Source organism: Buceros rhinoceros, unplaced genomic scaffold (assembly GCF_000710305.1).
Source record: "Buceros rhinoceros silvestris isolate BGI_N320 unplaced genomic scaffold, ASM71030v1 scaffold7108, whole genome shotgun sequence".
Classification (NCBI taxonomy): Eukaryota; Metazoa; Chordata; class Aves; order Bucerotiformes; family Bucerotidae; genus Buceros; species Buceros rhinoceros.
Window position 1 is genome coordinate 82907 of NW_010427376.1, and position 16311 is coordinate 99217.

The window sequence follows — 16311 nt, forward strand, 5'->3', positions numbered from 1 at the left end:
TTCCCCATGACAAGGGGGTGCCCGTGAAAGAGACGGAGGAATAAAAGATAAAAATAATCACTTGGTCCTTTAGAAGATGACCCACAAATGACTTTTCATCATTACATCGTGTTAAGCAACTTAAGTAGGTTTGACAACTACTCCTGCAAAATCAACAACTAAATCGTATTCATCACACAGAGTTTTCTCAAACGGACATGAGAAAGTCTTGTTTTACAATAAAACATGGGAAATGCCACACATCTGATGGAAAAATTCCACATAAGCCAGACAGAAGTAAAGTCGGTTTTCTTTTTTCTTCCCTAAATGAACACAAATGTTTCAGATAGATGAAGGAAGACTTCACCCTGTAAGCTACAAGGCAGTGATCAGTACCATTAAAGTCCCACTTGTCTACAACATGAGGAAAGGGTAGTTACACGTCATTCTATGAAACTGATATCCCATATCAAGGGCATCCAGAAATCACTGACAAACTTAGGACCAAAAGCTGCATATAAATCAAACTAAATGTCTCAAATGAATTTAAAAAGAAGCCATTTCCAGGAGGGCTTGCTTCCAAGTCTGGGAGACAGAAATCAGAATAATAATCCCTAACAGACGTTATGAAAGGTGGCATTTATTTAAATATGTATTCTAAGTTAGTAAAATGTTATCTGAACATGTGCTCCCATTCATTCTAAGGAATTAATGGCAATAGATTTTACAAATAATAAGCACACAAACACCTATGAAAGCTTGAGGATTGGGCCTGCCTATTATCTGACCATCTTTCAGCATTGCTATCTAACAACACCCTTCACCCTGCAGCTCTCTCCATCAGGAATAATTTCACCCAGTTCCACTGGAGCCCTATGCAAAAACACAGACATGTTTTGAGGGTGGTAACTCAATTTACACACACAGTTTTCACACTTGGGCCCATAAATAGCCAACTGTAGCAGTGTTTGGCAGCCTTTGAGCTCCAAACCACCAGCTCTACAGGCTGGTCACGGTCAGTCACCAACAACAGAGACACGGTATCAACAGCACATGTGGCTATGGTCTCTTCCTCTCAGTCAGCCAACAAGACCAAAAAAAAATACCTGCTGCAATATGCCTGACACACCATCTAAGTTCAACCAAACATCTTTCTGTACTAGGACCTGAAGGTCCAAAACTAAAGCTCCTGTTGGAGAGGATCTCACCATCAAAATAAGAGGTATGAAGTCATCCTCATCTCCACAGGACATCCCTTTGATACTCGAACCCATCAGTTTGTTATAAGCTTGCTGGCTGGCATGCACTGAGACTGGCCATTATCCAGAGCACCTGAGCTCTGCAAACTGGTCACAAACTCACCAGCCCACCCTTGTTCCAAAGCCAGTCCCTGTACACTGACATGCACCAGGAGATAACGAGTCGGACAAAACAGCAAACACGCACAATGGGAGGCTAGGGCATCCATAACAGCGACTGTGCTTTGCTACCTGCAGGCATGACTGAGCTAATTCCTTCCACAGGAAAGCAGTATTTGCCACAATAAGTATGCATGTCTCAGTTGCTGTGGAAGGACTACTGTGAGCTGTCCCTCAGCTGTCAAGCACCTCAAGGAGGTGACAGAAGGCTCCAGTGACAAAAGATCTGCGTCAAGAGCTGGAGCAGGCAGGACTCTGACCACAGCAGTACTGCAACAGAAAAAAAAGTGCCTTGAGGTATCAGGAGACCATGGCAAAGACTACATAGTGAGGACTTCACACGCTGGGACACAAGAGGGCATCCAACAAGTTTAAGAATCCAGAGTGGTTGCTTCAATCTCCACAGACTCAAGTTTAATTTGGCAACACAAACCTGACCTTGCTCTGTGTGCCATCCTAGGGGACTCATAAATACCAGCTTGTTTTGAAAGGCTGCCCCGTGGCACTGAAAGCCTTCAGTGACTGCACTGCTCACCCAAGAAGCAGAATACAGCCTCACCTGGACTCACTGGATGACCACAAACAGAAAATGCATGTCTGTCTTGGAGCTGAAGAACTCTGCCTACAGAAATATATGCATACGACCCATGTCACCGTAGTACATTCTTAAGATCCTGTTAATCACAGCTTGCCTGCAAAGTCATGAAGAAATGTAAACACAAACCAGTAAGTTTTACATGGTCACACACATCTCTTTCCAGAGAGGGGAAAAAAGCCAGCCTTCCCCTGAGGGCACAGCCTGTTTGGGCAGTCCAGCAAAGGCCCCAGTTCACTGTCAGGCTTGCCAAGCCACCAAATGTACCATCTCCCTTTAAAAAGGGTAGCATTATCAAAAAACATCTGACAATTATTTATTTGTTGACCTCCCACACCTTCCTCATATAAAACTAAGAGATGTTTTAGTGGTTGGTATAAATTTGTTTTAATTTCCAGAGCATCACACCATTATTCATTCCTTAAGACACATCACTGCACTGAGATGAAAGGTACAAAGGCTGAAGTTTATTCTTAGTATTGTGTCTTCAGTAACTGATGAATAAAACCAGTCAAACAGAGCTTAACAGGCACAATTATATACAAAGCTAAGCAGAACAAACTTCCCTGAAAACAACAGGAAGGGCTGAAGGAATTATGCAATACAGTGTTTCAACAGGTCATAAAACTTCCAAAAAAGAAATGAAACAACAATTTCCAAGAAGTACACACTGACCCAGTCTTTTCTTTTCAAAGCCATTAGCTGTCTCAAAACAGCACCAATACTTAGAAGTCATTTATCAGTTCTTCACATCTGGCAATTACAATTTTCACTTCTCTATGCTACCCACCTTAACTCTCAGATCTCAACATAAATAGACGTATCGAGGTTTGACTTCTTTCAGTCTTAACCTTTTTAGATCTCTTTATAAAATACACATTGGACCACAGAATGAGGTCTGGGCAAATACCCTTTGGGACAGCCCTTCTCTGAATGGCAACAGGCCTGGTTCCGAGGACTGCTTGCCTGTTTTCTTGCCTGTCTGTGGTTCACAGGGACATTCCATCAGAAGATGAGGACAGGTGCTATATGTTTCTGTAACTTTGCTTCCTGACAGTCGGTGCATTTAGCTTGAAGGTTTGGCAATGCCAGTAAAGCTGGGCCAAGAATGAAAAGCCCTGAAAAACCCACCTGCAGTCCATAGCTTCATTATTTATAAAGCAGGGACAATGCTTTGTCCCCACAGCGTTGGAAACCTATGCAAGATCTTCAGTGTCTGCAACCACAGACAAAGCACTCAGCTATACTGCATTGATTAGAATGCATAGGCGATGAATAATTTACTAGCTTTCCTACTCCTAGTTTATCAGAGAGTTGGTACACCCTTTCTGTGCATAGCTTCCAGCTGCTCACAAGACAGGCTTTCACTAGAGGAAATGCCACAATCCTTCAGCCAGAGGTGTCCTGGGATGTACATGAACAACACTGGATGGGTTCTACTGTCAGAAAATGATGTAGAGAAACCATCAACCCTGAGGTTACACCTTCAGTGGCAAAATTTCTTCACTGGTGAGAAAAAGCTGTGGCTTGGAAAAGTTATTTCAGTCCGCCTGTATAAATGGCCAAAACTCCCCATTGCCTCTCCAGCTTGACAATGAGCAACTTTCAGCATTTGCTCTGCTTGGTTGTTGCTGTCTGCTAGGAAAGTGCTCACTGCCTTTCCAAGGCAGGCACCTTCTAGCTTGCCCAGATAAGAAAGAAATGGTGGTAGGAATGGAGGGGAGGAAGAAACAACCATTGGCAAGAAACTCCTCTGGGTTAAATGCCAGCAGCTGCCAAGTCTGAGAACAGATGAGCCAATTTCTTTGCGTTGCCATGCTCGTTAATAGAGTCCACACCCACAGTGAGCATGCCTGAGCATTTTGCAACCAAGATGTAAAAATCAGAAGTGTGAGATACAACATTTTCATGGACAATGCAGCTGAATTTTTAATCAGACACCAACAGCAACCTAAACTTCATCCATATGGTCCTTCTATTCTCTGAGTACTGAAAAGCCTTAACTCTTACAGAAAAGGAGTTGAGCTCTCTCCTTTCGGAGATGAATTATACCAACACATTAAACCACATAACAAGGTGACACTAACAACATTAGCACCTACAGAAGCCTGATCCAACAGGCAAAAACCCAATGGAAAACCTGCTACTGCCTTCAACAGGTACTACAAAAAAAAAAAAAAGAAAAACACTATTGCCCGAACTTGGCAGTCATCAGTATTTCACTAACCCTCTGTAACAAAGACCAAGTAAGCCACGGTGGATCACCAAATGCTCTGACAAGATTTTTATACATTAAGAAAAAAAACCAGCTGACTGCTGATTCCCCAGCCTCCACCAGCACATTCTCGACATGTTTTTGCATAGACATCCTGGCTTTATTTCTAGGCTGTGATGAGCTTTATGATTTCAGTCCTAATGAAGCCAGATGAGCACTAAAACACATCTGAGTGTTGTAATGAAACCAGAAAGAGGAAAAGAGAAAAACAAAGTGAAGCAACTGAAACGACTGCAATCCAAAGCGCAAAGAAAATACACTAAAAAAATACACCCAAGATTTCTCCATCCCCTTATGAAGGTTTCTCCTTATTTTGCCAGCATAACTTCAACAATATCTTAGCTATTGAATGCTTTTACCAGTATTAGCAGCACAATTACACTCACCAGCTTTTCCAGGAAACATCTTTCCCAGTGGAAATGTGATTCTCTCTCCCACTTGGAAACTCCTAACTGGGGAGAGGAAAATAAACTGTTTGTCAGGGTCTTTTTGCCTCTTCCTCTCTCCTTTAAAGCCTGGGGAATAACCCTCTGATTTCCCTCTGCACACTTTCAATTCTGACCACCTAGGTGTCTCATGTTCGCAGTTTCCACAATCAACATCTGACCTCTGCAACTGGGAGGAAGACAAGCAAAATACAGACTTTCCAAAGATATCAGGTGCTTTTGAAAACATAACCTAACCCAGCCAGCTAAAACTGCTCCCGAGTCTTCACTCACACAACCTCTGCAGGCTGCGGATTGTCAGCAGTAACATCAGAGGAAGGATCACAGGAAGAAGACAAGGGCTGAAGGGCAGTTTCAGAAACATAGCTTCGTGACTGCTGACAGTCTCTGGCATGGCCAGGCATATGACACACAACATGACACACAACACGTAGGCTCACGGAGCCAACCTGCGCAACACCAGCCTCACAATTTCACTGCTGCTAACTTCCTCCTCCCTTGCCAAGCCTCTCTGGGAAAAGATTACACACTGCTTGAGTCTGTCATGGAGACTACGCCACGCAAGGTCGTGGGGAACATTGTGCTCTGAACCTGCAGGACACAAGACTACAAGCGCAAACACCACAGGGAGACCACATCCTCACTGCACAACAGCTATCCTCGCTTTCTGCCTGCCGTTCTCAGCCATGTACAGCAGCCTACCTTGTTCTCAAGCTTCTCTCAGACCAGGGCAAAAGCTTTGAAGAAAATGTTTACATTAGCATGTAACCTCCTCCAACTTTTGACAATTCAAGTTTATTATACCCATTGAGGAGGCTGTGTTTTACAAGTCCAACCTGCAAATCTTGAGGTCTTCCTTTCATGAACTTTGTGAACTGCTGTTATGCAGCAGAAAGCAGAGAGTACCAAGAGCAGCCTCATTAGAGAGATTGACAACAGCAGCACTTGAAGCTGACAGGGCTCTGAGAATTTGGTTACAAATGAGTAAATGTAAACATAGAGTGGACTTACTGAACAAAGAAAATGAGGGGGAAATGACACAAAGCAGGTGACATTCCCTGGAACACTTTTGGTGTCAGGGATGGGAACACTGTCCATAGGTCAAGGTCGAGAAGCTCCAAGTAAAGAGACAACCATTCTGCAGTTCCCTTTCATCCACAGACACTAATGACACTCATTTGATGACCGCTTCCCTGCTCAACAGGTACAGTACTGCTCATTAGTTTATTTAGCATGGCTACTTACAGGCTTAAATCAGAGAGGCTGCTTTAGTAAATTAGTACTGCCTTCACTTTATGAAGCTGCTTTTAAGGCTTCTTAAGCTGCTTTCAAGCTGCCTCTGGTCACGTCAAGGCAGGAATGTAGGAGCAAGAAGTGAAGGCACTGTGACAACCCACAGTGTCACTTCACATAGGTTTTGCCAGCTATTCCCCCTCACAGCTGTGAAAGCAGATACGCTCTGAGAAAGCAAACCCCTTCCCCAGACACAGCCATAGAAAACCTTTTACTCCCCCACATGGTGCCTTTTGTCTAGGAAACAGCCTCTCCAAGCACCCCTCCATCTGCTGTGCTCATTCCTGCAGATCACTGCTGCATGAGTGTCCTTCCACTGTAGGTCATCAGGTCTGAGGAGAGGGCTCAGAGTAAGCAGCTCCAAGTCCCTGCAACATAGAGCATTGCTGTGTACCACATACACTGCAAGCAAGCCTCCAAGGCTTCACTCCCCTTGTTGCCTCTGGACAGGTGCTATTTTGCCATCTTTGCACGTTACTGGAGCAGTTTCACAAAACAGGAAGCATTTAGCCTTCGCGTGGACATTTTGTATTTTCTTCTGGAAGGCAGGCTACACTTCCTAGGTAGCTGCACTCCACAGAGTTTCACCTGTGGCATTCCCAGGCTTTGACGAAGTAGCACGTGATTTCCAAAAGCAGTTGCTGTGCTCCTCGCTCTGTTCCCGTTTATTTCAATCCTGCAGTGATTTGCATAGGGGTAGGACAGAGCCTGAGAAGTTCCTGAAAAGCCACAGGTGCACAGTGCAGACTCAGTACAGCACCCTTGCCCTTGTTTTCAATGACACCTCCATCAGCTTCACAAACACTGCTTGAAAATATTAGTGCAAAAAAGCATGGTGACTGGGAAAGGGAGGTAATTCATGCAGTCCTATTAAACATTTACAGAAGTTTATTAATTTTCTCTACTCTAAGATTTGAAGGGCGTTCTGAGAAAAGGAGATATGAGCATCTACACATTTTTGGGGGGTGAGTTTATATTGGCAGGCAGCTATTTAAAAGGCAGGTCTGGTGTTAAGATCTTGAGTGTTTCTTCACAGATCTGCTGTAGGAACAGCAGTTTTCTGCTAGCAGCCTGAGGTGTCTAAAGCATTCAATTTCTGAGAAGTTTCACAAAGATCTTTGAGATAAGTTCTTCTTTCCAATACAGTTTAAGGAGGAGTATCAGGCTGTTTAACATTGATGGAGCCACACTTAAAATCACAGACATATTTAAGCATCTTCTGGAAGATTTGATGTCTATAGACAGCACAGCAAGGAACAAACATACACCATGAGCCAGAAACAAACTAAGTCTCTCCACAGAATAGTTACACACTGAAAAACAAGCCAATCCCTTTTTTACGAAAGAGGACATTGATCCTGAAGACCCTACATACTCTTGTGAGCCCTAAAGATCAAATCATACAGAATGCTTCACCAAACTCAGGCTTTTATACCTAAAAAAACCTATGCCTGCATGATTTTGTGCAGAGAAAACATAGGATGTGAATTCAAGGGAAAAACCATCCTTACTGAAGAAAAGCACCTGGGCTCTTTATTGCGAGTGAGAATAGAATTTTTGGAGTTAGTGGGGAGAGATTTCTTACTTCAGATGTCTACTCATAGACCCCCGCCTATACAAAAGCTGCCCAATAACTGCATATCACCATCTGTGGTTGTGTCACATAACACATCTTGAAGCTAAGAACAACGAACTTCCAGCATCAACAGCCAAGAAACTACTAAAATCTCTCCTAGAGGATGGGACTCTCAGCCTCTACTTACACATTCAGCCTCAAGTCATCCCTTTGGTCCAACACAGACAACTATTCCCAGTGCAAAAAGGTTGGGGCATTCAGAAAACCTGTATCTATCACCTCCAGCTTCATTTCTGTCCTCTCCCTTTTACCTCACCACACACAGCTGCACTCCCACCTCACCCTAAGGCCACCTTTCAGCTTGTGCGTGGTTGCAGGAGAGGGGATAGTCATTACTGCCACATGCCAGGCCAAAGCCAGGGCTGCCTGCTCCTTCCAAGTCAGGCATATTAACAGCCTTTACTTCTGTTGCACCTTCAGAAAGCCTTTGAATAGTACACAATACAGGAATAACAAATATGACCAAAATAAATGCAAGTTTAGGCTGCTAAATTGCCCTGCAAATCTCCAATTAAAGGGCAAAAAGCTGACCATTCCTACTGCAGCTCTGCCTTTTGAGACACAGACATTAAAATGGTCCCTCATGCCCTCAATAAAATAGGCTGTACCAATCCTAAAAAAAAAAAAAAAGCAAACACAAAAACAACAGTATCTTGCTTCCCTGGGCTCACTCTTATTTTCACACCTCAAAGAGAAATCACAAGAGAAATCTGGTGGTCATTATAACATGTGTTTTTAGAGACAGCACTTCAGAGTTACATCTGAGAACACATTACAGCCATTTCATCTTATAAAATTATTTTACTGACAAGAAAGCAGACTTCCAGTGCTTTAGGCTCCCCTAAAGAGCCTTATCTCTCCTCAGTTCAGGCTGTCCTAATTCTGCAGTCTCAAAGTATTGGCAGAAGTCAGTTCTCATGATACAGACCATGCAAATTTTAAACCAGCCCACTATAAATATCTGGCATATTCAGAGCTCTCAGCCAACCAATTCAACACAGCGCATGCATTTTTAAGACATCTAACAGAAAGCACTTCTGCTGATTTTATTTCTCAATTTAACCATACACATAGTTTCTAAATGAAGTAATTTTCAAATCCAGCCTTCTAATATTGAAATGTAAAATCATCCTGCAGCCCAAATTGCACCAACCCAGCTGAGATGGACACTCCATAACGCAAGTCCACATTGCTGGACAATGCTGCAATCACTAGCGCAGGCACAACAACCTCAGTAGCTTGGTCAGATCCCATGAGTGACTGAAGGAGATCGAGGGATGAGTACAAATGAACATACCTGACTCTGCAATGGTTGGCCAGCTTAATAATCTGACTCTTTTTACAACAGGTGCCAAAACATAAATTGTGTCCTAATAATTCCTTTATTATTCCTCCAGTTTAAAGTCTGCTGCTGCAGGCCAGCACTAAAGGCCTGACTCTGCAAGGGCCTCTCTGTCCCCCAGACGGCTCCATCCCTCCCCACAGATCCCAGGCTTTGGCACAGCCAACGCCTACAAGCAGGGCTGCCATGCCTCTGCTACATCTTTTACAGCATGCAGCTCTGCTTTGGAGGTGCAGAGAAGGTGTGATGAATGTGAAGCAGGAACCTCCCAGACCACAGCACCTGGGAAGCACTGCAATGGCTGCATGCTGAGCCTCAGCTCCATGCCCAAGCAGGGGGACAAAACTATCTCAGATCCTCAGTGAAAAGCTTACTTAGTGGAACCTCCTGGAGTTACTCACATTTAAGCCCTTTTTTTTTTTTCCCTTGTTTCACTCCTCACGCAAAGAGGAGAACTAACCAGTCTCCTGCCACTGTCATCCCACGCATGAGCATCTCTCAACCCTACCTATTCAAGGCAGCAGCCATACCTCCTCATCTGTTCAGCTGCATGGCTGCCTCTGACAAACACAAGCCCTGCCACCTCTCCTCCTCAGCAACCAGGACGAATCTCCATGCTGACTTCTCACCCATTAGGAAGATGCTGAAAGAGGAAGATCCATACAGACTGTCCTTCCAAGCAGGTCACACATCCGAATTCTCAGCCATTACAGGGTTCCGGATTAACAGGCATGTCACAGTGAGCACCAAGGTCTCCAGTCACTGTAATCCTGTGCTGAAATTCAGGACAAGTGGATTTACGTTTGAAAAGAAAGGCCACTGAGTTCGGAAAAATCCAGGGGATGGGGATCATGTAGTGGGGTTTTTTCGGTGGGTGTTCTTGTGGTTTTTGAAAGAGATTGAACATAATTACGGTATTTCTAACCCTGCAGCTACAAGCAGATAGATTCAAGATCACACACAAAAGCAATGCTATCCTGCACATTTGCATCCAGACAGGAAATACACTAAAAAAAAAAAAGGGGTTGTCTGCTGTATGTTACCAGGCAAAAAGTCAAATTTGGTACTAGACATTTTCCTGTAACTCTTGAAACACTAATTACCAAAGCCCAGGTATTGTCACTAGCCAAAGCCAAATGAAATCCAAACGACCTGTAAAGAACAAACCTCTAGACCAGGAAACAAGTTACAGATCTCAGACTCAAGCACGTGTTTAAAGCTTTACAAACGGCTAACAACCAGCTAGCTACTTCACACTTCTCTGTAATTCAACCCAAATCCCCAAAAAGCCTTTGCCTTAGGTACGCCAGCCTGCCTTTTGTTCCCCAGCACGCACATTCAGGTAAGACTCACTTATCTAAAAAGTATCACACAGGGAGTCAAGACATCAAGTCAGACCTGAAGAAAATCAAAGTGAAATTACAGGGCTGAAGAAATGGAAATTTATATATAGTTACAGAGAATAAATTTCTTGTTTCCTAAAACTATTGTAGTACAGTATTATCGCTTCCCATTAGAGGCATAACGTATGTTAACACCCAATGATGCTCAGGAAACTAATGCAAACTTAGACTGATTTTGCAGAACAGTGGTCTCAATACTTCATAACTATGATTGGTAAGTTGCTTCTCCTAAGGCATTGTCAGAGGCTCTGGGGACTCCACGCGCATGACAACACAAGTGAAAATTAGGACATGTCAGACAGAAGCTTTATTAACTATGGTCACAGCGAGAGAACACTGGGACAGAGCCTCCCCTTCTGCACCCCTGCCAAGTCATTGCAGGGACAAACTACAGACTGTTTCGGGGCAGGGGGAAGAACTGACAAAAACGATCGTTTCGGTATTAGCCAGGTATCCATCTCCGAGCACCTCGTAAGTACCTTGGTAATCACCACAATTCAAAGAACAGAAGCAGCAAAACGGTAAATAGCATGACAATGTGGGGAGATGGCTTTTAGAGCAGCACACCCAGTATGACCCTAGATTAGAAGTGGGGAGTTGGAAATGGCTGTTAGCTTTTAGCAGAAAGGAACGTTCATTTAGTTAAGATAAACTTCGTAAATGTTAATTTTATCACCACAATGTAAAATCCAAGGAAAGTGCACTTCCAGAAAATAATCCGCTATTGACTCATACTCTTTCAGTGGCACATACTTCCCCAGTAACAGCGAAGAGGCACAAGAATCACTTCACCAGCTGCTATCCTGTCTCTGCATTACATCCACAAGCTCAGCTGATGTGACAGTAAACAAAGGTTTTTAATTTTAATTAACAAGTTTCTTTCATTTCGAAAGGTGCCCTCTAAAGAACTCCTGTAAGAGGAATTGCTGAAACAACTCTGTGCTGCTGTTTGACATTTCTGGGAGCACCATGAATGAGAAGCAAAATTCAATCCTCCTCCTATGTGTAAATGGGCAGCAGAACAAGAGAAAAAACTAATTATTTAGAATATATAAGGGAAGAAAGGGAGGCAAAGTCTTCAAAAGCACTCACTGCAAACAAGAAAACTCTTCTCCTACTGGAAGTCATAAGTAAAACCTGCAAGCTCTGCAAGGAGATCAGGGTTAGATCCATGTCCAGTGCATTGCAAAGTCCCAGAACTTGATTCACAAGCAGACATCATCCTGGGAAATAACAGTCTCTGATTAAACAACACGATCATATATTCTGAAAACACTAATTGAAGCTTTTAGCGTGCTGACAGCGTAAGCCTCACACACCACACAAAAAGTGTGAGAGATAAAAGGGAGTTTCCTCTTACATGCACAGACCTGGGCAGCAGGAAGATCACTCAACTCCTCTGAAGTCATCTAGCTTTCAAAAAGGTTCAAGACACCCTGCATATTTTCATGTCTCGATGTTACCCTGAAACCAAGCCACTCTGCAGGCTATGGTAAGCATTTCTGAAGTCCAGAGGAGGGTTTCTCCAGGGGCTGCCAGGAGGGGGAAATCAGTACTATCCTGAAGCAGGAGATGAGGCTCACTTACAGAGCTGGGCAGAGGTCAGCAACTTCTAGCTGCCCTCACAGGCTGGACAGAGTCAAGCCATAAGGCAGTGAAACCACGAGGCCTCAGCCCACACTGCCTTGTCCTGCAGAGGCTAGACAGATGTAGGTGCAAGACTCACAGTTCCAGGCTCTTCTCTAGTTCTCTACCTCAGACATCTCCTGACAGCCTTCTCTCCATCACCTTCATCAGTTCAGGACCCTAGGCCCCACACAAACACCTTCACTTCATGTCAGATATGGCTTCACTCATAGGTCCACAACTAATGGAGAGTAAGAAAGATGATTTTGACATGCCTTTCTATACAGATATAAGCTTGTCTTTATCTCATGTAGAGGAGAGGTGGGAGTGAAAGAGGAGGACTTGATTCTTCTTGTTACTATTTGCAAACGAGAATTAAAAGATTCAGTTCTCACTGCCACAAGCCAAAGGAGACCCACACAAAGCAGTGTGTGGGATGGGACTCTCCTCCATTTATTGCTGTTATAGTAAAGACTGCTGTGACTGGTCCCCATGACTAAAAAGGGAACTGTTCCTTGCTTTACAGCACATCCCTCCCACCTGTCCAGCCAAGAGAAACCTCACTGCAGGCAGAGCCATTAGTGCTGTGTCAGTAGAGAAACACGGTTTCTCGAGGATTGTCATAGGCTCCTCAGAGAACAGCACTGCAGAACTTTTTTTAGAATAAATGAAACCTGCAGGATAACTGAGAGTTGATGTTTTAGTGATAGTCCCTTAATTGAAGGACTAGAAGAAGGGCATTGGGATCAAATCCAAAGAACTTTTTATTTCTGTTTCCAAATCTCAGACTGCCCCTCTTCTACAGCCCTAGCTGAAGGCAGGATTACCTAGTTGCTAGAGGTCTACACCTCAGGATTCATGAAATCCATTTCCAGTGCTCATCTGTTCACCGTGAAGCCTCCATTTTCATTATCATCTCATGCTTGCTTTATTCTCAGACTACACATCTTTACAGCACTGAATTTCTGAGGCCTCTGCACTAGAGTCAGGCAGCTATAGTTAGACGATTTGCAGGATGAAGTATCCTCATCAGGTCAGGTGGAACATTTACTAGGCTCAGCTTCCTTTTACTAAGCATCTCATTTATTCCAGAGTCTAAATTTACAAGTCCTCAGAGGCTAAACAGTGGTTATGCACAAAGAGGACTTAGGCACTCCTGATAATTATTAAAAGAGGTCAGGATTATCTGGAAGCAACTTGTAGGAAAAGCAAGAGAGGTCAGACTCAAGGTCAACTCACAGAATCAGATTCTCTTTCTCTCATAGATCAACCCCTACGACAGAGCACCACAGACACACCACATCCAACACCCACCATCTCATTTTGAAAGAGACAAGAGAGACTGACAAAAGAAAGGAGCAGTGGAATCAGTCAGGTCAGACTTGCACATACCACGTGGGGGACTGTGGCTGCTTGTACACATCTCGTATCTCTATTGTGCAAAAATAGGGTATGCTACAGAAGGCCCAGGCTCTACAGGTGAGGTAGCCTGCAGCTTGAGGGAAGATGTCTTATTCCTCTAGTTACCCACAGAAGGATTTTTATTATATTATGGAAACAAATACCTGTATCTTTACAACACGCCAAAAAACAAGAAGTTAATGGAAGGTGAATTGGAAGGCCAATATTCAAAAGAAAGTCCATACAAAAAAAGCTTCAGAGTTTCTCAGAATAACAATTCACAACTAAACCAGGAGAGGCATTAGCTGCCTGTGGTTCTGCACACACAGGTTCTGCTCACTGGAACATGATGAAGAAAAAGCATTTGAGTCTGGAGAACACAAGGCTACGATGACCTTCTAGATTAAGAAAACACGAAGGCACAAGTTGTCAAGACGTTTCCAAGAGAAGAAAACAAAATTTAGAAACTCTCTTGGCCAAAACCAAGCTTGTTCTTCACAACTACACTCAATCCAGATTTTTTTTTTTTTATGTAAATGACAAAATTCCCAACAATAACTGCACAAGAATAGGCATAAGGATGCAGTGCAATTGGAAAGACAAAGCAGAAGACACTGGTGACTCACTGCTCTCTCTTCCTTTTTACAAAAAGGCAACATAATGCCAAATAACAAAATCTGCCCTGGGACCATCTGCGCACGTCTCTTTGATCCATTTCCCAGACAAACTGAGCAGACCTATCTCCTCACCCATGCTGCTCAGCTTTATCTTCCCAGAGCCAGCAAATATTACTCAGCATCATTACTGCATTATTACACATCATATTCAGATCTATTAGCTGTTTGAGCTCCAAAGCAATCAACACAAAGTAGCTTCCATAATCTTCTCAGCCCACTAGCCTCAAAAGTTGGAGACACACATAAAAAGCAGACTTACCCGGCTTGCTTCCTTCACAGTCATGGCCCAGTTGGCCTTTGGTGTTCAACCCACAGGTATACACTTCCCCATCTTCCAGCAGAAACACGGAGTGGTTTCCTCCACATGCCACCTCCTTGACATTTCTGTCATGAATGAATCCATACACCTGTGGTTCAGGAATGATGACCTGGAGGTTGCTACCTAGCCCAGGCTGTCCAAAAGACGAGTATCCCCAGCATAGCATTTTCTCTCTTTTCAGCAAGTCATGTATCCTCCCTGGGCAAGAGAAACACGGAAGGGAGTGTGAATGATGCAAGTACTCAACAAGTGATCCTACAGAGAGAACTGCTCAGAGCAGGGGGTGGAAACAACCAAAAAAGGCATTTCCTGCATGACTGTCAGGCTTATGGACTGCCTGTAAAAAAGGGATTTCCACCATTACACAGATAACCAAGAGGAATTAAGATAGCTCAGCTCAGGTACCGAGTCAGCACCTCATACCCTGGCCAGCTCCATCTGTAAGGCAGAAGTGTTCTGAAACCCAGCAGATGTGATCTTATTTCAGCAACATCACTCTGGTTGAAAAACCAAAAATCAACTAATTCCCCAAATCAACTGTAATGCTTTTTAGTGTTAGTCTAAAACTTGAACTTTCAGAGTTAAAGCATCATAATTGGGACCACCACTTAAAGAAATTTTAAAAATTTTCTCATAAGTGGGCAAACTAGTCCCAAACAGACCATCACAGGCATTTGTGGTGCGCTGGCCCAGGCAGAACTGTATTATTTCTCCTAAATCCAGATTAAGTATTTTGTTCAACTGAGCACACTCTTGTAACCCAAATATATACACCTACATACACACAAATTTTCCAAGCAGCAGCAGTTCACATAGAGCAGAGACACTGACAGCTTGACCCCAACAGCAATGGACCGATAGCATTGATGCTACTTGTCAGCAGTCAGGTGTTATTTTTTGTTTTTGCTGCACTCAGTGAAAGTCAGGGATTTCAAAGAGTGAGGTAACATGGGAAGGGAAAAAACACAGCAATATAAAAGGCCCAAGGAATTACTCAGCCTGAACTTGATGATGACAACAGGATGGTAATGCATAAAAGCTGGGAGGAGGGAAATGGTTCTCATTCCAGAAGAAGCCCATGAAAGATTTTAGTAACACTCCTTTGTCACTCCTAATCTCAATAGGTTCTGTTTATTTGCTAAACATGCTATACTAATAAGACATTGAGAACTCCTCTGCTTGAACTAGAAACTGATTAAAGCCTTTTTTCTAGAGGGATTAAGAAAGAAGAGAAGAAAATGAAAGATCCAAGACATCAAGTCTTATGACTCACCATGACAAGTTTTAAACTGAGGCAATTTACAGAAGCAGCATTTACTATTCTAGCACAGGATCAGACAGCCAAAGGTAACCCTTGAAGCACCTCAAGGAAACGACATTCCTTCTCCCACCTTTAAGCAGATTGGAAACACATACATTCAGTTTGTTTCCAAAGCCTGGTGCTAATTCAAGATCTGGGTATTAGCAACAAAGCCTTTCCTAATCTAAGCCCTAAGCAATGGGTGCTCATCTCGTACCTGCTATCCTTGCCTGTCAGCTGTGGTCCCTTCCAGTGACGCAGGGCTGACCTGGATGGGGGAGGGAAAGGACTGGATTTTCCAGTTGTACTTTATCTGTGATGCAATTTCCTACCACAACTAGGATCTCTTACTAGGTGCTTTAAAGCACACTATGAATCCCATTTATCTCTAACAGCCCTTGCTCCTTTATAGCTTAATTGAATTCATTCACATCCACACTGTGCTTATTACTGGCCAGCTCCAAAGCACACAGAGGAAAAAGCAGCAGGTTATGAGGCTGTCGAGTTAAATCAGTCATTATGTACACTCTGTACTTGGTTGCCCTCAGCACAAAACCCTGACGGAAAATACCCTCCACGCTGACAACACTAAGAATAGGAA

At 43.5% G+C, this 16311-nt stretch overlaps 1 protein-coding gene across 1 annotated transcript in view; it reads right to left on the minus strand.

The window, feature by feature from the left end:
• Window positions 1–14602, minus strand: part of LOC104498473 (probable E3 ubiquitin-protein ligase HERC3) — a 45238-nt gene extending 30636 nt beyond the window's left edge. The window contains exon 1 of the mRNA XM_010141858.1: window positions 14351–14602. Coding sequence (XP_010140160.1) covers window positions 14351–14576 — 226 coding nt within the window. The 5' untranslated portion in view covers window positions 14577–14602. The remainder of the gene's footprint in view (window positions 1–14350) is intronic.
• Window positions 14603–16311: the final 1709 nt, after the last annotated feature.